Raw genomic sequence first — 21,966 nt, forward strand, 5'->3', positions numbered from 1 at the left:
TGGGGGTGGGCTAATTTCACTGATGGGGTGTTAAAAATAGGTCAGTTGTTCGGCTGCAGAAGCACCAAGCACAGGGGGACATCACAACACACAAAGAAACAGGCCAAGCGAAATCTGCTCGGCTTCCCTCCAACTTCCAACAACAGACACCAGGGTGGGAGCAGCAAAGGAAATTCCTGTGATGCATAATGAAGGGGAAAGAGGAGGAAGAAGGGAAAGGGTGTCTGTTACCAGAGGCCAAAACGAGAATTTTGCAAGGGGAGGAAAGGTTAATATTTTGTGTGTGTGTGTGTAAATTCATGCCAAATGTGCAGAACTCTGTGGAAAAAATGCCGGGAGTCAGGCTAAAAGGGAACTTCTGACTCTCGTCTTTTTGTCAGAAGTCAGAAGAAGAAGAAGAAGAAGAAGAAGAAGAAGAAGAAGAAGAAGAAGACGAAAAACTATTTCTGTATGTGACAACGGCAGCCAGAGTTCTGATAGCTCAAGGATGGAAACATCAAGATCTGCCGACTATCGAGGAATGGCAGACAAAGATGGCAGTGTATGCAGAATTAGCCAGGCTGATGGGACGAATTGTGGGATGTGAGGCACGGGAGCAGACAAACACAACATTGCTAGAATGGACATAGAAAGGGAACTCTAGGCCAGCCAGTCGGAACTTGCTGTTTCTCCTGGGCTGGGATGGACTTCCTCTGTGTAACTGGAGATGGGTGTGGTCTCACCTGGACAGGTTAACACAAAACCACAGAGGCCAGACTCCATCTTCCTCTTTTGGATCGGCTTCTCAGCACAGCAGCATCTAGTTATGGCAAATATGCTCTCTTGGCTTCCAGTCAACAGAGGACAAAGGGGCTTTCTCCCGTACGGAGATAGTCTCCACATGTATACTATTTTCTAAGCTATAAGTCTGCCTTCTGGGACCCTTTTGTGAACAGATGTGTAAGTAAACTCTTTTTATGCTTTTATAGAAGACTGTGTCGTGTCTTATTTTGAGAGGGATGAATAAGGGGGAAATACCAGGACATTTTATAAAGAAACTCTAGCGAGTCTGAGCAAGCATCTGCTGTGTGTGTTTAAAAGGGGAATGTTAACTCTGCTGATATTGTTGAACTTGTAAACACAAGTTGGAATAGGATATCTTAAACAATATCTCCTCTCCTGCATCCCTGAACATTCCCACACGAATTCGTGAGCAGGACGACTAGACGTTCCAAAAAGACTGGAAGAAATTTATAACCTACCTTGAGAAACACTGTTTACATATGAGAACATTGGCAGGTCTGAGATAAACCTTACAACGTATAATTGATGGAGCATTCTATATGAGATTATAGAAAGAACCATGTATAGATATGAGCAGTATGCTAATATGAATCAAAGTGTAAATATAGTGTGGAAACAAGAATGTAAGAATATATAAATATATAATATGAAAATCAATAAAAACAATGGCAGAGAAGGGAACTTTTGATAAAACGTTTCTGTTCAGTGACACAAAAGGAAGTCCAGTGTGGTGTAGTGGTTAAGAGCGGTAGACTCGTAATCTGGGGAACCGGGTTCGCGTCCCCGCTCCTCCACATGCAGCTGCTGGGTGACCTTGGGCTAGTCACACTTCTCTGAAGTATCTCAGCCCCACTCACCCCACAGCATGTTTGTTGTGGGGGAGGAAGGGAAACGAGAATCTTAGCTGCTTTGAGACTCCTTCGGGTAGTGATAAAGCGGGATATCAAATCCAAACTCTTCTTCTTCATGCAGTGAATGGTTAAACTGTGGAACTCCCTCCCACTGGAGGCAGTGATGGCCACCAGTCTAAAGGTAAAGGTAAAGGGACCCCCTGACCATTAGGTCCAGTCATGTCCGACTCTGGGGTTGTGGTGCTCGGTTTACTGGCCGAGGGAGCCGGCGTTTGTCCGCAGCCAGCATGTGGCCAGCGTGACTAAGCCGCTTCTGGCGAACCAGAGCAGCGCACGGAAACGCCGTTTACCTTCCTGCCAGAGTGGTACCTATTTATCTACTTGCACTTTGACGTGCTTTCGAACTGCTAGGTGGGCAGGAGCAAGGACCGAGCAATGGGAGCTCACCCCATTGCGGGGATTCGAACCGCCGACCTTCTGACTAAAGCCACCAGCCTAGATGGCTTTAAAAGAGGATTAGACAAATTCATGGTGAACCGTGTTCGCGTCTCCGCTCCTCCACATGCAGCTGCTGGGTGACCTTGGGCTAGTCACACTTCTCTGAAGTCTCTCAGCCCCACTCACCTCACAGAGTGTTTGTTGTGGGGGAGGAAGGGAAAGGAGAATGTGAGCCGCTTTGAGACTCCTTCGGGTAGTGATAAAGCGGGATATCAAATCCAAACTCTTCTTCTTCTTCTTCTTCTTCCTGCATGGCTACCAATGGATTAAAGGCCTGCATATGAGTGCATTATTATTATTACTATTTTAAAAATCTTCTTCCGTCTTCCATACATGCACAGCAGCAGCTGCTGCAGGAACGAAAGTCAATGCCACTCAACGGGGCCAAACGGAAATTTGTATTGGCCATGTAGGCAGCGTATTGAAGAGCCTTTTCCAGCAAGGATTTCCTTCCAGCAGGAACAGTAAACTCTGGCTTCGTCACAAATATACATTTGTATTCCCTCCTGCCAATCAGATGTGTTGCTGTGTGTGTCCCCAAAGTGCTGTTTTTTGGGCAGAGCTGCTGACTTGTTGTGCTGCGGGATTCCAGCCCCCCTTGCAAATGTGCCACCAAAGGGGACTGGAGACTGACTGATAAGATTCTTGGCTATCCAGTCGGGGACAGAAACAGAAAACCTTTCTTAGAACTGGCTACACATCACAAAGCCGCGAGCGAGACGGCTGCCAAGTTTCGCTGGATGTTAAAAGGCAGGGTGGGGAGGGGCACACTGGAAAGCCAGCCTGCGAGACGGGGCAGCCTTTCTAAAACGTTTCAAATGAAGACCTCGTTTGGCCTGCATATATTACAATATAATCCTACAAAAAGAATTGCGGAATAGATTTCTTTCTTTGGATCCAAGGTATCTGGCGATGCTTCGTAGCAGTCAAATTACAAAACAGAATAAAACCCTCCACATCTGACATTTGATCGATGGCTTCCATTTCAATGCAGCCTCGGCCATTTATTTCCCTCCTTTGACAGCAGGGGCAAGACTCGCTGCCCACGGTAGCAGCGGGTTGGACTAGATGTCCCTCAGGGTCCCTTCCGACTCTACAACTATTCTATGCATCACCCCCGAAAAGAGGACACCCATTTATGTAGGCTAATTTGTAAGTACAAGTGCAAAACTATAAATAATTACTATGGCTGAGAGAAAACTGAAGGGGCATTGCCACTGTGGCCGGATGGCGTCTTCTAACTAAACATCAGGAGCAACTTTTTGACTGTAAGAGCCGTTTATGACACACCAAGACCAAAACACCAACACGGCTTGCAAATATAAAGAACAATTTTACTTGATTAAACACACTAAAGTGCAACGTGCATGTCGAAGCCTGGAGATACTTGTAGACAAACAGTCAATGAATGGCACAACTCTGCCAATAATGTATATAATAATAATAATGTCACAGCGCAGTGCAAACACGCAAATTTTCCTGCAGATAGTTCTCTATTAGAAGCGCAAAGTCGTGTAAATGGGAACGGTCACAGGAAAGGGTTCTTCACATAGCCATGTGTGGAGGCAGGGGTCATGCATGAGTAGCAGACGCAGACGGACACCTCCTCTCCGTCCCTCGGCGAAAGCAACAGCTTCTTCTTGCTGTGCCTGTGAAGATCTTATATTCTTGTTGTATCATGTTAAGTATATAGTATTGTGAACTGAAGAAGCTGTTGCGAAACCTGGTTATCATCTGGAGTACAGGTCTTTTGATCTACTGTACTGCTTTTTGCCGAGGGACGGTGAGGAGGTGTTCATCTGTGTCTGCTACCCCCGCATGACCCCTGCCTGTGATGACTATGTGAAGAATCCTTTCCTGTGACCGTTCCCCATTTACATGACTTTGCGCTTCTAATAGAGAACTATCTGCAGGAAAATTAGCGTGTTTGCACTGCGCTATGACAAAGGGACCCAGGTGGCACTGTGGGTTAAACCACAGAGTCTAGGGCTTGCTGATCAGAAAGTCGGCGGTTCGAATCCCTGTGATGGGGTGAGCTCCCGTTGCTCGGTCCCAGCTCCTGCCCACCTAGCAGTTCAAAAGCATGTCAAAGTGCAAGTAGATAAATAGGAACCGCTCCAGCGGGAAGGTAAACGGCGTTTCCGTGAGCTGCTCTGGTTTGCCAGAAGCGGCTTTGTCATGCTGGCCACATGACCCGGAAGCTGTCTGCAGACAAACGCCGGTTCCCTCGGCCTATAGAGCTAGATGAGCGCCGCAACCCCAGAGTCGGACACGACTGGACCTGATGGTCAGGGATCCCTTTACCTTTACAGCATTATTATTATATACATTATTGGCAGAGTTGTGCCATTAGTTGACTGTCTATAAGTATCTCCAGGCTTTGACGTGCATGTTGCACTTTAGTGTGTTTATTCAAGTAAAATTGTTCTTTATATTTGCAAGCCGTGTTGGTGTTTTGGTCTTAGTGTATCATAATTGGTTTGAAGAATTGATGCTTTTGAGTTATGGTGCTGGAGGAGACTTGAGAGTCCCATGGACTGCAAGAAGATCAAACCTATCCATTCTTAAAGAAATCGGCCCTGAGTGCTCACTAGAAGGACAGATCCTGAAGTTGAGGCTCCAGTACTTTGGCCACCTCATGAGAAGAGAAGACTCCCTAGAAAAGACCCTGATGTTGGGAAAGATGGAGGGCACAAGGAGAAGGGGACGACAGAGGATGAGATGGTTGGACAGTGTTCTCGAAGCTACTATCATGAGTCTGACCAAACTGCGAGAGGCAGTGAAGGATAGGCGTGCCTGGCGTGCTCTGGTCCATGGGGTCACGAAGAGCCAGACACGACTGAACAACAACAATATATAGGGTGCCTACATTCTGCATGGACGGGTTGCATTGCAACATGTGCAAATGGCTTTAGATACCTATTAGGTCCATAAATTACCATATACTATATATTCAACACAAAAAACTGTGACCATTTGTTGTTGACAAAGGACAGCTAGACATATAGAGGGGCCCCATTACCTTCAGTAGCTTAGGGCCTCATCAAACCTAAATCCGGCCCTGGTGGTGATTTCTGCATTGAGGAGAGTTGGAATAAATGACCCTTGGTCATTTTATAATTCCATCCGCTGTCCAAGTCCTGCTTCCTATGAATGAGGAACTTCACGCGGCTGGTTCCCCCGCTCCACAAACACATACAGCTTCTCTCCCTTCTTTGGGCCATCTTTAAACTGAGCTTTTACCCGACAGTCCTTCAAACAGAGGACTGTCCTCTGTCCCAAAGGACACACAAGCCCCTGTATTGCTGCCTCACATCATTCTGCAGTCAGATTTTATTCCAATATGACAAACAGATAATTGCCTTTTCTTCCCCGAAGAGAGCTTGTGTCACAATTGCATGTCCCCACAGATGCTGGAGCCTGTTCCCTAACAATATAAGCCACACCTCCCACTCCCAACCCTAAAGCAGGTGTTCCTTTATTACTCCAGGGGTTTGCGATTATTATCATCATTGCAAGTATTAATCTTGCGGCAGTCATCAAACTTCCTCCGAGATCTGTGCACTTTCTCCTTACAGCGTCCTCAATGTAACGTTACAGGACACCTGCTGGACCACTACAAAATCATGGAGGGGTTTTTTTTTTTTTTTTTTTTGCAATGTCTGGCTGATTTATAAAAATACATCTGCAGTGATACCGACCTCTTTCACATCTCCAAGATTCTGCAGAATTTTCCCTTTGCCCCCTAGTTTGTCACAGAGAAGTGGGAAGAAGGCTTAGCAAGTGTCCCCGCTGGACTGAGCATTTCAGTGTCCACAGAATCATAAAAAGGTGGAACTGGAAGGGATCCAAAAAGTGATCTAGTCCAACCCCCTGCGATGCAGGAATGAAGTGACATCTATTGTAATCCTGTCGGCCTGTGCCTGAATGAGACAACCTGCCCCCATTTCTAAGGGGACAGAGTTGCATTTGCTTCACACCAGACATGGAATTTTTTCCCCGTGCTGGCTGTGTTTGTCCTACTGTTTTAAATCGTGAACCGGTGCTCCCACCCGAATGTCCTGGCTAAGCTTCCTATGAATATACAGCCAAAACTGGAGTTAGTAGCCAGCCTGACTCCATGCTTTGTTTTCTGCCACTTACTTGCTGATTATCTCAGCCGTGGCAAACATTTCAAGGTAGAAATTTATTTTTATTTTTCCCCTTAACTCCACTGCAATTCTACAGCCTTTTGTGTTTGTCAATAAGCCTATCTTCTTGATCACAGAAACCTGATCGGGGGGTATTTTATCTGACCTCTTCTTCACGTTTTCATCTTTTTAGCCAAGCTACCGAGAGAGCTAAGCCACAGAGCCTTGGGCTTGCCGATCAAAAGGCCGGCGGTTCGAATCCCCATAACGGGGTGAGCTCCCGTTGCTCGGTCCCAGCTCCTGCCCACCTTGCAGTTCGAAAGCACGTCAAAGTGCAAGTAGATAAATAGGTACCGCTCCAGTGGAAAGGTAAACGGTGTTTCTGTGCGCTGCTCTGGTTCGCCAGAAGCGGCTTTGTCATGCTGGCCACATGACCCAGAAGCTGTCTGCGGACGAACGCCGGCTCCCTTGGCCTATAAAGCGAGATGAGTGCCGCAATCCCAGACTCGTCCACGACTGGACTTAACGGTCAGGGGTCCCTTTACCTTTACCGAGAGAGCACACGGCAGTCTTTGCCAGTTGTGTTGGCTGGGGCTGACGGGAGTTGCCATTCATAACATCTGGAGGGCACCAGGTTGGGGAAGGATGGAGCAAGCTAAACCTCAAGGGGTGTTGGGTGGCTGGAGACTGGGAAGCTCCCTGCTTCAGCCATCTCCCCCCCTTTAATGCACCCTCCTGGGTGTGGATTCTGGAGTGAATTTAATCCCAGCAGAGACGCTGGAAAAACTGAACACTCATCAAATTCAGTTACAGGTGGGTAGCCATGTTGGTCTGCCATAGTCAAAACAAAATAAAAAATTCTTTCCAGTAGCACCTTAGAGACCAACTAAGTTTGTTCTCTAAGGTGCTACTGGAAAGAATTTTTTATTTTGTTTTGACTCATCAAATTCAGCTCATCAAGTGGAATCACAGACTTCTGGGGTGTCACTAACATGCCACTTAAAAAAAAAATCGACTTAATAAAATATCAACAGAGGGTGTTGGCTCTTTCTCCCAAAAATGTTTCCAAATGGGTGTTGGAATCTGCTTTACTAGAACTGTCCCCACATTTTGCATATTTCTGCTGAACAGAACAGAAACCCACTGATCACTCTGCAGATATTCTACAGCAACCTTTTGAAGGACATGAATCCTGCCAACAGGGTTTTCAAATTTCACAGAGTCCGAAGGGACCTTGCGGGTCACCCCATTCAACCCTGAAGGAGAGTAGCTCCAGTTAGATCCCTGGTCACATCACAGCCCTCCCCGTAGTGTTGTAACTCAGCTTCTCATTTGCAGGTACTGAAAGAACCTGATGGGCGGACTGATTATTACATTCAGTGAAGTTAAAGAGAAGATTAATACAGAGCCAAGTAACCCCTTTCCCCTCCGTCAACCTTGCAACCACAGGTTTCCCTCACAAAGGCAAAAGTTGTTGCTGCCATTGCAGACCTGCGAAGACAGTCCTTCCTCAGCCTGGAGGCCTCAAAACGTTAAGAAGAGTGAAGGGGCTTGAGCTCAACTGCTCCTTACATTGGCATAGATTTTAAACTAAATAAAAAAATAGCTTGCAGAATCTTGCCTTAGGCTTGCCTGAGAATCCAAACACAGGCTTGTTAATGCTGCATCACTTTTTAGCTGTTCCACCCCACTTCACAGACCATCCTCTCTCGTTTATTAACAGCGGCACAGTGGTGTCATTGCATGGTGCCTGGGTGAAACGGGTCACTTTTAGGAGACTTCTGAGGCAGTGGCCTAGAGACCCCCTGCCAAACTCAAAACATTGACACCCAGACAGTGGTGGACCTACATTTTGGGGGCCCTGAAGCTTGCACTGTCATGGGGGCCCCTTCGCAACCAGCTTTGAGGTCTGGATAACCCCTGCTGTCTTCTTGAGAACCAGTGTGGTGTAGTGGTTAAGAGCGGTAGACTTGTAATCTGGGGAACCGGGTTCGCGTCTCCGCTCCTCCACATGCAGCTGCTGGGTGACCTTGGGCTTAGTCACACTTCTCTGAAGTCTCTCAGCCCCACTCACCCCACAGAGTGTTTGTTGTGGGGGAGAAAGGGAAAGGAGAATGTTAGCCGCTTTGAGACACCTTCGGGTAGTGATAAAGCGGGATATCAAATCCAAACTCCTCCTCCTCTTCTTCTTCTTCTTCTTCTTCCTCCTCCTCTTCTTCAGTGGGGCTGTCCCATAACAGAACACCACACTTTTACAACATCTGTGCTACCGACTGCCAAGCTTTGGGATTGTTGAAATGCATGCAGCAACAAAAATTAATCCGTTTGCGTCATGTCACTCAAACGGGGTCTACTAAACCCAACGTTTTTAAGCAATGTGGACAAGAGTCACTTCTGGGGCTCCTCTGGGATTAGGGGCCCTGAAGCTTAAACTTCCCTATTAGTTTCCTAGCATGTCTGCCCCTGCACCCTGGCAATGCAGTCTGGGGATTTGAAAATGGCCTCAGGTGGATAGGAGTCAATAGGGTCCGTGGCTGATTTGTCACAGTTGCCTACTGGGTTAAGGATGCTGGAGGGGTGGGGAGGAGATGAGGCAATAGGGGGAAGGAGCAGCCAATAGGGAAACAGAAAAAAATGAGGTATGGAGGAAGGGAAGAGGATTGACCTGGGGGGCTCTGGGAGGAAAGCAAGGTCAAGAAAGTGAGGGGGGAGGACAGGACAGGAGAACCTGAGAGAAGATGGGGGTGTGAAGGAGAACAAATGGGGTGCCACATGCCACAGAAAAGGAAACATGTCTGAGTAGTGGCTTAGTCATGCTGGCCACATGACCCAGAAGCTGTACGCCGGCTCCCTCGGCCAGTAATGCGAGATGAGGGCTGCAACCGTAGAGTCGGACACGACTGGACCTAATTGTCAGGGGTCTCTTTACCTTTACCTTTATTATTTTGAAACAATTTTGGCCTTTAGGTTAAAAACGTATGAATTACCTCTTTTGGTAATTCTACATCCTATCTATTTTTGTGTCATCTGGTTACTTCAATTCCGCCAACCCCCCCCCCCCCTGGAATTTGTATTAGGTGTTTTTTGTTTGCCCCGAGGAAAATTTAAATAACAATCCATTTATTTATTTTGAAATGAATAAATATAGTAAATTAATATGAAGGAGGGGGCGGGGTGTAGGGAAACTTGCGTGAAAATCACGCCAATTCAAGAAAATGCATTTTAATTCTGCTGGATCTTACTTTTGGCCTGAGCCCTTGGAAAAGCATGCCCACAGTCTCTGCAGTGGGACCCAGCTTGCCAGGAACTTGTCATGCGATGGACCTGGGAGCCATCATCACAATTTCTACACCAAAGTTGTTTTGCCTACACCAAAGTTGTTTTGCACAACCTGGTTTCTTGGAGATCCCCCTCTGCACCCCATAATGAGAGCCCCGCAGAACCCATGGAACCCGCAGGCCCAGACCAGACCAGTTCAGTTACCTTCTGTAGTTTCTCCATTCAGTCTCCTGCTTGAGGGTCCGACTCACTCACCAAGTCCTGTCCAAAGAGAAGGAGGCAGATTACATTAGAAAGAGCAGATTTCACCCAGGGCCAGTTTCTGCAGGAATGCCTAGAGAACGCCTTCCCCAACTGGGTGCCTTCTAGATGTTTTTTGAACCAACTCTTATCTGCCCCGGACAGCAGGGCCTTGATGCTATCAGCCCCACAGCATCGTACGGGGCTGTTGGGAGTTGGAAGTCCAAAACAGTCTGTCCTATAAGGTTCCTCTTGTCATCACTTTGGAACAATCAGACAAACCACCAAAAAACGTTGGTGGCACAAACCACAACAAATGTAACCTGCTGAGTATCATAAATATATTTTATTTTATGTCGTTACCATTGAACGGGGTATGAAATTCAACTAAATGCTGGAATTCAACTAGACTGGAAAGAGAAGTGGCTGAATTGCAACTAATCACCAAACTTAAAACCATGGAGAAACCTGGTCTGAACAAAGACATTGGATTCTTATCTCATTATACATGAGAAAGCTATCTTTAGCCATCTCACCCCTTGCCTTTCCCTGCAAGACTAATTGCAGCCGTTAAGAGTCGTCAACAGGTTTTCCACACCTATCAGCTGATCACCCATTCCCACCACCCTCTGAGTAACACCCCTCCCCACTCCCTCACTATATTTAAGGATCTGGTGACTTCTGTTTCAGTGTATCTGAAGAAGTGTGCATGCACACGAAAGCTCATACCAAGAACAAACTTAGTTGGTCTCTAAGGTGCTACTGGAAAGAAATTTTTATTTTGTTTTAACTAAATGCTAAACAAGGATTGCATATACAGGTCTGCTTCACATGTGTAGAAAGAGGCCCCAAATAATCAATGCATGGAGGAGTGATAATAATTCATAAAGTTTATCAATGTACATCAAAGGGCGGCCTTTTGGAATACCTGTGATGTGTCCTGCCATAGCATTGTGTTTGATTCCATAATGTTGAAGAAGTAGAAGGGTGCAACAGGGAGAATATTCCTTACTGTATCACAAGAGTTTATTTCAACCTTTTGGAATACCTGTGATGTACATTGTCATAATATCGTGTTTGATTCCGTACTGCTGAAGAAGCCGAAGGGCGAAACAGGGAGAATATATTCCAGAAATCCTTGTTCCTTCTTGTATCATCTCATGGAACTATTATATCCCACGTATTTTGCTCATGTCTAGTATTCCTATGCATAGAACATTACTGAACTTTATGAATTATTATCACTCCTCCATGCATTGATTATTATGGGCCGCTTTCTACACATGTGAAGCAGACCTGTATATATTTTATATTGTAATCCTTGTTTAGCATTTACAGGTGAAACTCGAAAAATTAGAATATCGTGGAAAAGTCCATTTATGTAAGCAATTGTTTTCATTAGCTACTGGAGTTTAATATATGAGATAGACTCATGACATGCAAAGCGAGATATGCCAAGCCTTTGCTTGTTATAATTGTGATGATTATGGCGCACAGCTGATGAAAACCCCAAAGTTGAAATTGTTAATTTGGGATTCTCATCAGCTGTAACAAATAAAGGCTTGACATATCTCGCTTTGCATGTCATGAGTCTATCTCATATATTAGTTTCACCTTTTAAGTTGAATTACTGAAAAAAATGAACCTTTCCACGATATTCTAATTTTTCGAGTTTCACCTGTAGTTGAATTTCATACCCCGTTCGGTGGTAATGAAATAAAATAAGATATTATGTTTATGATACTCAGCAGGTTATGTTTGTTGTGGTTTCTCTCACTTTGGAACAGCCAAGGGGAGCAGTCTGCCTCCACCTTCCACCCCCGAACTGACAGGTCACATCCTGGGAAATCACAGCCAAGCAGGCAGCAGCTGCAATCTCTCATCCTCATCTTCCCATCGGTAAAAAGGAATGGGAGTAACTTTCCTTGGTTATTCAGAATTATACTGAGAAAATGAATGGGATAAAAAGCGAATCACGTACACCACTTTGAGCTTGTGGAGAAAAAGGCAGGGTAGAAATGGAATAAATAAATGACAAATTAATAAAAGGCTCCATGTGGATTTAAGGCGATGCAAAAGCTATGAATGACATGCAGCACCTCCTCTCTCTCTCTCTCTCTCTCTCTGCTAATATGGGATGTAAACACAGAGCAGTCAAAACATACCATTGCTAGAGTGGACATGAAGGGTATCTCAGTCCTCCAGCCCAAACTTCCTGTTTACCTGTACAAAGATAACTTCCTATGTAACTAGAGGTGGGTGTGGTCTCACCTGTATACAAAACTCTTGAGACCAGACGCCATCTCTCTCTCTCTTTTTGGATTCATCTCTTCAAGGAACAACACCTTAGGACAGGGTGCTCTCTTGGCTTCCAGCCAAGAGAGGCCAGGTGAAGCCTTCTCCCTTATGGAGATAGCTTCCCACATGTAAATACAGGTGAAACTCGAAAACTTAGTTTATCGTGGAAAGGTTCATTTCTTTCAGTAATTCAACTTAAAAGGTGAAACTAATATATGAGATAGACTCATGACCTGCAAAGCGAGATATGTCAAGCCTTTATTATAATTGTGTTGATTATGGCGTACAGCTGATGAGAACAATTTCAGCTTGGGGGTTTTCATCAGCTGTGCGCCACAATCATCACAATTATAACAAGCAAAGGTTTGACATATCTCGCTTTGCATGTCACGAGTCTATCTCATATATTAAACTCCAGTAGCTAATGAAAACAATTGCTTACATAAATGGACTTTTCCACGATATTCTAATTTTTCGAGTTTCACCTGTACATTTATCTAAGCTAGCCTACCTTCTGAGACTGTACTGTAACTCAGGATGAAAACTGTGAGTAAATTCTTTTTATACTTTTAAAGAAGCACTGTGTTGTGTCTTTACTTTTAAGAGGGAAGAAGGGGAATATACCTGAAATATATATGTTATTTTGAGGCTTTAGCAAGCCTGTGCAACCGTTTCTGCTGTGCTTTAGAAAGGGAATGCAACTCTGCTAAGTTTGGAGAGCTTGTTAACAAAAGCTGGGATAGGATATCTTAATCAATATATCCTTATCCACATTCCTAAGCATTCCCACAGTTAAAGCATCCTAAAAAGGGGTCACCATATAGCATTTTGCATTACTGACCATCAGGAGGAATTAAAGGGACACTGTCCGGCTGAAGGCTCCAGATCATTTGACAAGGGGGCAAAAAGCAAAGCTGGCTGGATGCTCCGGCCGCATCCAGTTTTCTAGTGGCCGTGTTCCCTCCCTCCTTCCGCCCTCCTTACCCCCATCCCTAAATGGGCTTCCTCTTTTCAGGCCCTTTGACTCCTTGACAAATTGGAAGAAAGGCAACGATTCACGGCACAGAGAAAGTGGGTAGAGAAGAGGTTTCTTCCCTCTCTCATAATGCTAGAACTGGTGGAGATCCAAAGAAGCTGAAGGTCGGAAGGTTCAGGACAGATTCTTCACACAGCAGTGACAGCACCTAGTTCAACTATGGAACTCCCTCCCACTGGAGGCAGTAGGGAGAAGATTATTGATGGCTACTAGCCAGGATGGCTATGCTCTGCCTCCACAGCTGAAGGCAGCGTTGCTGTTGTGAGTCACTTTGAACATGATTCGACTACAGAAAAGAGGCGTACAGATGAGGGGGTCAGGAAGGAAGGAACCAAACGGGTGAAGGCAACTCCCAACAGGACTTTTTCACCTCCACAGTTCTGCCATATCCAGATCTCTATGGGCTTTGCCTTCCTACCCTATTAGGGGGCTGAGGTTTCCAAGCGTGGAATGTGGGCGGCAGGTGGGGGGGTGGCGGGATAGCAGAGTGAGGGGAACTGAAGCTAATGGAACATGAGGGGCAGATGACAGGCACATGAAAGATTCATGGCTCAGTGTCAGGGGGCTGGGGGTGGGGAGGGTTCAGGCCAGCATGATCTCAGGATTGCAGAGGTGAAGCTAAGAGATTTGTTGTAAAAAAATTAAGGTATTTTATTTATATATAATAATTGTTATTAATGTACCAAAACAAATAAGGCCACATGTCTGAAAAACAGCACAGGAGGACAGGCCTCACTCCATTTTGACTCCCAACTGACCAAGTATTTCTTTGTCTCAGGAACAAAAGGGGGGGGGGGTTGCCCCTCCAGCTACTCAGCAGCCCTCTGCCTGAGTGATAATCTCTGGCATCCTGATACCTGAGTGCCAGACAAAAGGGTGTGATTAACTTGGCTGGGAAATAGGGAAATGTAAATATCTTTTGTTTCACTTGATGGGTTTTTGGTGGAGGGCAAGAGGAGGCAGGGGGCGGGATCCAGGATGCTCAGATCACTGCTACCAGACCCTCCCAATTTGTGATGTATGGAGGGGTGGTCTTGAGCTGGAGGGGGGCAATTTCAAAAGTCTATATAGGAGCTTGCGTGCCTTTGTTGGAGGGTCTTTTGCTTGCAAGACACCCTGCTGCAGCAGTAACAAATAAATGGCTATCGCCTTGCTTTGGGAGATTCTGTATCGTCTCTATTTATTCATAAGTGCTCCTGAGAGGAGGGGAGCCCTACTAAGGCTCTCCCCCGGGTTCGTGGACTCCATTCTGGGGTTGAACCTAATTTTTATAACAGATTCACATGGAGGGAGGCCCCAAAGAGCCAGCCTCTGCTGGAGATGGGGAGATGGGTGTGGGGGGCCACCTACCTGCTCACCTGGCTGTTCCCATCCCTCCTGGCTGGCTGGGACTTGGATCAGCGGCTCCTTCTGCAATGAGAGATAACAAATGGGTGAGCAGCTGCCCAGTCCCAGAAGTGCCTTCAGGCTGAGAGCCTGAAGCACACGGAGCAGAGGAAATTTGGGGCAGGCCAGGCGATGGGATGGATTCATTCACCTGCCGAGAATGGAATGCCTGATGGGACACCATCTTCACAAATCCATCCGTGGAGACAGAATTGTAGAACTGTAAAGGTGGAAGGGACCCCGGGGGTCATGTAATCCAACCCCCATGAAATGCAGGGATCACAGCAAAACAATCCCTGGCAGATGACCAGCCAAGCTCTGTTTAAAAACCTCCGAGGAAGGAGAGTCCACCACTTCGCAAGAGAATCCGTTCCACCACTGAATAGCTCTCACCGTCAGAAAGTTCTTCCTAACTGAGCACAAATCACAGCAGCAGCAACACCAAAACTATTTACAAACCGAGTCCCTTTTTCCCAGCAGTGTTCAGCTAACAGTCTCTTCCCCACAACCCCCCTTTTCATGGGTGTTATTTGATTTTTATTCAATTTTAACGTTTTTATTCCACCTCCCCAACAACAAACACTGAGGTCAAAGCGGCTCACAACAGTCACAGTAGCGTGAGGGGAGGGAAAACAAATGCTGTAAACAATGGAATATCAAGCACATAGAATCATAGAATCCTAGAGTTGGAAGAGACCACAAGGGCCATCCAGTCCAACCCCCTGCCAAGCAGGAAACACCATCAAAGCAATCCTGACAGATGGCTGTCAAGCCTCCGCTTAAAGACCTCCAAAGAAGGAGACTCCACCACACTCCTTGGCAGCAAATTCCACTGCCGAACAGCTCTCACTGTCAGGAAGTTCTTCCTAATGTTTAGGTGGAATCTTCTTTCTTGTAGTTTGAATCCATTGCCCCGTTTCCGCTTCTCTCGAGCAGCAGAAAACAACCTTTCACCCTCCTCTATATGACATCCTTTGATATATTTGAACATGGCTATCATATCACCCCTTAACCTTCTCTTCTCCAGGCTAAACATACCCAGCTCCCTAAGCCGTTCCTCATAAGGCATCGTTTCCAGACCTTTGACCATTTTGGTTGCCCTCTTCTGGACAGCTTGTCAGTATCCTTCTTGAACTGTGGTGCCCAGAACTGGACACAGTATTCCAGGTGAGGTCTGACCAGAGCGGAATACAGTGGTACTATTACTTCCCTTGATCTAGATGCTATACTCCAGGGGTGGCCAACTCCCAAGAGACTGTGATCTACTCTCAATGTTAAAAGCTGGCAGTGATCTACCCCCCTTTTGGGGGCTTCAGGTCAAAGTTTTTTAGGGAAGAGGAAGGCCCATTTTTTAGGGGTTCAGGTCTAAATTTTGTAGCTTTTTTTAGGGAGGAGGAAAGCCAGTGATCTACCAGACGTCCAGTGATCTACCAGTAGATCACAATCTACCTGTTGGACGTGCCTGCTTATACTCCTATTGATGCAGCCCAGAATTGCATTGGTTTTTTTTTTAGCTATATAAAGCAAACCAGAACCATTAATTTATCAAGCAATGAATGCAACTCAGTAAAATCACAGCAACCCAAAATATCAGAAAGAGCTACTGAGCAGTGCCTGAGGACATGTGTGTGGGGGGGGGTCTCTCTCTTAGCTCTGTGGAGGGGAACCGGCTCCGCTGGGTCTGGGTCTGCCAAAGACGCCTGTCTCTGGGCTGGTGACCAGCAACTGATCCATGCCCGCCTCTCGTGCCCGCCTGGCACTTGCCCGCCAAGGAAGAGGTAATGAGCCCTTTTGTTGAAAGCAGCAGCCCCCAGGGAAGGCTCCAGAGGAAGGCCCTGGCAACAGCCAGGCGGGCGGAGGCACTCGGCTGACAAGCAGAGCCAGCCCTAATGAGCAGCCGCTGCTTCCTGGGAGGAGGAGGCAGCAGCAGTGCTGAGGTGGGCGGATGGTTCTTGCTCACCCTGGTGCTTGCTTGTTGTGAGCAGGCATCATTAACCCTGGGGAAGTGCCGAAGCTCAGGGGCAGAGCGTCTGCTTTGCATGGAGAAGATCCCTGGTTCCATCCCGGCTGGAACTTCCATGTTGGGATGGGAAAGATTCCCTGTCTGGAATTCTAGAGTGCCAATACCAAGCCAGCTAGGCCAAGGGTTTTGGGGTTGGCGCTGTGGTGTAAACCACTGAGCCTTGGGCTTGCCGATCAGAAGGTCAGCGGTTCGAATCTCTGCGACGGGGTGAGCTCCTGTTGCTCGGTCCCAGCTCCTGCCAACCTAGCAGTTCGAAAGCACGTCAAAGTGCAAGTAGATAAACACGTACCGCTCCAGCGGAAAAGTAAACAGCATTTCTGTGCGCTGCTGTGGTTCGCCAGAAGCGTCTTAGTCATGCTGGCCACATGAACCGGAAAAAATGTCAGCGGTCAAAATGTTAGCTGCCTCGGCCAGTAAAGCAAGATGAGCACCACAACCCCAGAGTTGTTTGCGACTGGACTTAAATGTCAGGGGTCCTTTACCTTTTTAAGGCAGCCTCCTAGGCCCCTAACTTTTTGCTTCAAAGAGAAAGGGAGGGAGAAGAGGAAAGAGCAGACACTTGGAAAGACCCATGAGGAAGATCATCTCGCAGGAAAAACAGAAGGAACATTTAGGAATCAATGACACAGACCCTTTCTCAAGTTGCATGATCTGCGCAAAGGAAACTCCATGATGGTTCAGATCCACACGGCGGAGCCCACAGAAAGTCCCAGGCCCAGAGGAAGTGGAATTTGGTTTGGTCCCTTCTCTCATAACAGCGAATAGTGACAATATCCATAATAGCAAACAGCTACACAAAGGAACAGAATGCAGCCTTTAGCCACAGATGAAACAAAGGGATTTCTGTATCATAGTATCATAGTATCATAGAATCGGAGTTGGAAGAGACCACAAGGGCCATCCAGTCCAACCCCCTGCCAAGCAGGAAACACCATCAAAGCATGCCTGACAGATGGCTGTCAAGCCTCTGCTTAAAGACCTCCAAAGAAGGAGACTCCACCACACTCCTTGGCAGCAAATTCCACTGCCGAACAGCTCTCACTGTCAGGAAGTTCTTCCTAATGTTTAGGTGGAATCTTCTTTCTTGTAGTTTGAATCCATTGCTCCGTGTCCGCTTCTCTGGAGCAGCAGAAAACAACCTTTCACCCTCCTCTATATGACATCCTTTTATATATTTGAACATGGCTATCAGATCACCCCTTAACCTTCTCTTCTCCAGGCTAAACATACCCAGCTCCCTAAGCCGTTCCTCATAAGGCATCGTTTCCAGGCCTTTGACCATTTTGGTTGCCCTCCTCTGGACACGTTCCAGCTTGTCAGTATCCTTCTTGAACTGTGGTGCCCAGAACTGGACACAGTATTCCACAGCTGCCTTAAGAACTCAAGAACATAAGAGGCCAGCAGTAGCGGACTTTGGGCTCTAAAATTTCAGAGGCACCCTCGGCAAGGCTAAAATTCAGTGCCCCCCCCTTTGCGCTCTGTTCTACAGCATTGTTGCGGTGCCCCCTGCAGCGCATCGCAGCACTCAGTGCGACCACATCGGATGCACCACCCTAAAACCACCCCTGAGGCCAGTGGCCCATGATCTAGCCCAGCATCCTGTTCTCACAGTGGCCAGTCAGATGCCTGTGGAAAACCATGAGCAGGACCTGAGTGAGGACAAGAGTAACTCTCCCCTTCTGTGGTTTCCAGCAACTGGAATTCAGAAGCACTGCTGCTTCCAGCTGTGGAGGCAGAGCCTAGCCATTGTGGCTAGCAGCCGTTGATAGCCCTCTCCTCCATATAGATGCCAACTCCCTGGAGTCCCGCGTGCCCGAGCACCCACAAAATCCCCCATGAAGGGGCTGGGCACCTACAAAATTTGGTGCCAAGATCATCCATGCAACATGGCACCCACAGTCGTGGGGCCAAGCTGGCACTCCTGCCTCCATGACTTTGCTTTTTAATCATTCTGCTGGCATATGTACAGGTGAAACTTGAAAAATTAGAATATCGTGGAAAGGTTCGTTTCTTTCAGTAATTAAACTTAAAAGGTGAAACTAATATATGAGATAGACTCATGACATGCAAAGCGAGAGATGTCAAGCCTTTTTTTTGCTATAATTGTGATGATTATGGCGTACAGCTGATGAGAACCCCAAATTAACAATTTCAACTTTGGGGTTTTCATCAGCTGTGCACCATAATCATCACAATTATAACAAGCAAAGGCTTGACATATCTCGTTTTGCATGTCATGAGTCTGTCTCATATATTAAACTCCAGTAGCTAATGAAAACAATTGCTTACATAAATGGACTTTTCCATTATATTCTAATTTTTTGATTTTCACCTGTATATGTATAATTAGTGTGTTTTTGAATAGAAAAGCCATGTAGCCATTTTGGAAACAAAAGGAAAGGCTGCAACAAGGACCTTTTCAAAGTGCAAATTTTCAAAGGCGCAACCACAGAGCCCATCCTAGCACAACCTTTTCGTGTCTGGTGGTGCCCTCCAGATGTTTTGGACCGTAACTCCCCATCATCAGCCCACCAGCACAACTGGAGGGCACCAGGTTGCAAAGGGCTGCCCTAATGCTCACCCTGCCCCTCCCTCAAATATGCACAGCTTGTTCATAAAGGATCCAGAGTTAGGAGTGAGCAGTGAAGAGGTTGCCAAATACGGTTGCTGACGCTGAATTGTTCGGGGGGGGGGGGGGCTGTTAAAACAGAGAGAGGTTGCAAAGAGCTCCGAAAGGACCTCTCCAAACAGCGTGAATGGGCTGTAAAATGGCAATTGAAATTCAGTGTCAACAAGGGTAAAGTGATGCATGTTGGGGCAAAATTATTATTATTATTATTAATAATAATAATAATAATAATAATAATAATGTCACGTAGCCTCATGGGGTCTGAACTGGCTGGTACTGACCAGGAAAGAGAGTGTTGTTCTGATCATGGGCGTACCCAGGGGGGGCAGCTGCACCCCCTAGAAGCAAAAAAATTATAATTAAATGGTTATCGGCAGCCTAAAAGGGAAAAAAAAGCTCTCCTAAAAAAGCTCAATTACTGGTCTTTCTCCCCCTCCCAAAATCTCAATAACAATTGAGCTCTTGGCCGACAGTGTGTGTGTGTGTTGCACAGGCTGATCGTTGCAAGGGAGCTTTGGAAACTGAGTTCCCTTGCATGGTGAGTAGTTCCTTTGCGAGGGCTGAGGATCCTGGGAAACTGAGTTTTTCAGCCATTTGGGGCCTTCTGTTTGGGGGGTGGAAGTTTTTCTGTTTTTTGAAGCTGATTTTGTTTGCTGTTTACATAATGTGGTCAGTAATCTAAAAATTAACTGAACCCCTAAAAAACAGGGCATTCCTCATCCCCAAAAAAGGTCAACAACTTTGAGCTGAACCCCAAAAAACGGGGGTAGATCACTGCTGAAAGTAGATCACAGTCTCTTGGGAGTTGGCCACCCCTGGTATAAGACATGTAACTAGAATAAAAAATTTAAAAAAAAAATTCAAGCAAATAATTTTAATAACTACCGTAATAAAGCACTGCTATAATTATATATAATTTTCCTAAAATTTTGGTTTCATTCGCCTTTCCGTGCTGAAATGTCACAACCTGAACGACCATGGCTTGCCCCCCCCCCCCGTTTTGATCCTGGGTACGCCCCTCTTCTGAGTGGCTACTTCTGCAGCAAATAGATGCCTAAAGGGCTACCAGAGTTATTGTGCCGGCTTTGCCTCTGGCCCACAAAAATCCCAACCACATTATATGAACCTGTTAGGTTTTTAAGGTGCTGTTGCCTCTGGAATTTGTCTTGCAATGCTTGCAGAAGGGATGGGCCTCTAGAAAAAGTTGGGTGAAATCGGGAAAGGCAGCGTGTCTCTTTCCGCCGCCCTTCTCTCTGTGCCTTAGTTGCCTCACGTCCTTGCAGAAGAGCTTTTTCCTGGACGGCAGGGGATTGTTGGAGGCCTCTGCCGCCGCCTGGAATCCCCCGTGGAAGATGCTGGGACCAGGCATGTCCCGTTCATCTGGCCTGAAAGCCTGGTCTGTGTTCAGGCAGGGAGCATGAAGGGCACATTGTGTGTGCCGGAGAGGCCGGCCACTCAGGCCTGGCAGCATCCAGACACTCAGATTTTCCATAGGCATTTTCCATAGGCTCAGAAAGTCAAGGGGAGGGAAAGGAGGACTGGGTGAGGAAGACACGTCCCTTTGTTCTCAAGAGGGCTTGTGAGGCGGCTCTCCGTGGGACTTCTGCATGAGCCAGATCAGCAAGTTGGCTCCTCAGGTAAGACTTCTGGGGACAGTCACTGGCCAAAGGGAGCCATTCGCCTTCAGCCAGCACTGCTTCCCTTTCTCACAAAACGTAACAACATAAGCAGAGCCTGCTGGATCAGGCCAATGGTAAGGTTACCAGATTTTTTTCAATGAATCTGTGGGGACACTTTTCAACTTCAACAGATTTTGTATAGGGACTGATTTGTAAATCCGGGGACATCTGGTAACCTTAATCTAGGGCAGCATCCTGTTCTCCACAGTGGCCGATCAGATACTTGGGGAACACCGGCAAGCAGGATCTGAACACAAGGGCCCTTTCCCCTTCAGAGGTTTCCAACGACCGGTAGCCATTCACAGCCCTCTCCTCCTCCACGAATTTGTCCAATTCTCTTTCAAAGCCATTCAAGTCGGTGGCCGTCACTACTTCCTGTGGGAGGGAGTTCCACCGGCTAACCATCTGCTGTGTGAAGGAGGAGTTTATTTTACCTGCCCTGAATCTTCTAATGGCCCATCTAGTCCAGCATCCTGTTCTCACAGTGGCCAAACAAGACACCCATAAGGGGAAACTCACAAACAGGACCTGAGCACAAGAGCAGACTCTCCTCTTGCGGTTTCCAGCAATCGGTATTCAGAAGCATCACTGCCTCTGACCATGGGGGGGGGGGGAATGGAGGCAGATCATAGCCATTGTGGTCGGTAGCCATGGGTGGAAAAATGCACAGAGGAATATAAGGCTAGCTCTCATTTAAAGCAAGCCAACCAAACTGGTGGCCACCACTGCCTCCTGTGAAAGAGAGTTCCACAGCTTAACAAGGTGCCAGCCCAGCTAGTGGTTTTCACAAGGGGCTGGTATAGGACCCAAGCTGTCGATAAACTAGGAAGGGTGACTCTGCACCAGCCTGGTGCCTTCCAAGAGTTCTGGACTACCATCAGCCCTGTATGAGGCACAGCCACATGTCACTGGTGGGAGTTGTAGTCCGAAACACCTGGAGGACACCAGGTTGGCGAAAGCTGCACCCGTCACTCTGCATCTTTGCCCAGCTGGACTAAAAGGATCAGCACAGTGGCACTGGCAGCAACCCCTCATTCAACACGTTTCCTCCTCAAACTGCTAAACAGACCCTCTCGTCCTTCTGCATTTCCAGTGGCTCTGCAGCGACGTGGACGAAGTGCCCCTTGGCACAAA

General features: G+C 46.9%; 1 protein-coding gene across 3 annotated transcripts in view; it reads right to left on the reverse strand.

The window, feature by feature from the left end:
• DMTN (dematin actin binding protein) overlaps positions 1-21,966 on the reverse strand; it is a 66,359-nt gene that overhangs the window by 21,988 nt on the left and 22,405 nt on the right. For all 3 annotated transcript variants that reach the window (XM_033159192.1, XM_033159189.1, XM_033159190.1), the window contains exons 2-3: positions 14,466-14,525; positions 9,746-9,802 (exon numbers count right to left, since the gene is read on the reverse strand). In XM_033159192.1, coding sequence (XP_033015083.1) covers positions 9,746-9,763 — 18 coding nt within the window. In that variant the 5' untranslated portion in view covers positions 9,764-9,802; positions 14,466-14,525. The remainder of the gene's footprint in view (positions 1-9,745; positions 9,803-14,465; positions 14,526-21,966) is intronic.

Source organism: Lacerta agilis, chromosome 8, assembly GCF_009819535.1.
Source record: "Lacerta agilis isolate rLacAgi1 chromosome 8, rLacAgi1.pri, whole genome shotgun sequence".
Taxonomy (NCBI): domain Eukaryota; kingdom Metazoa; phylum Chordata; class Lepidosauria; order Squamata; family Lacertidae; genus Lacerta; species Lacerta agilis.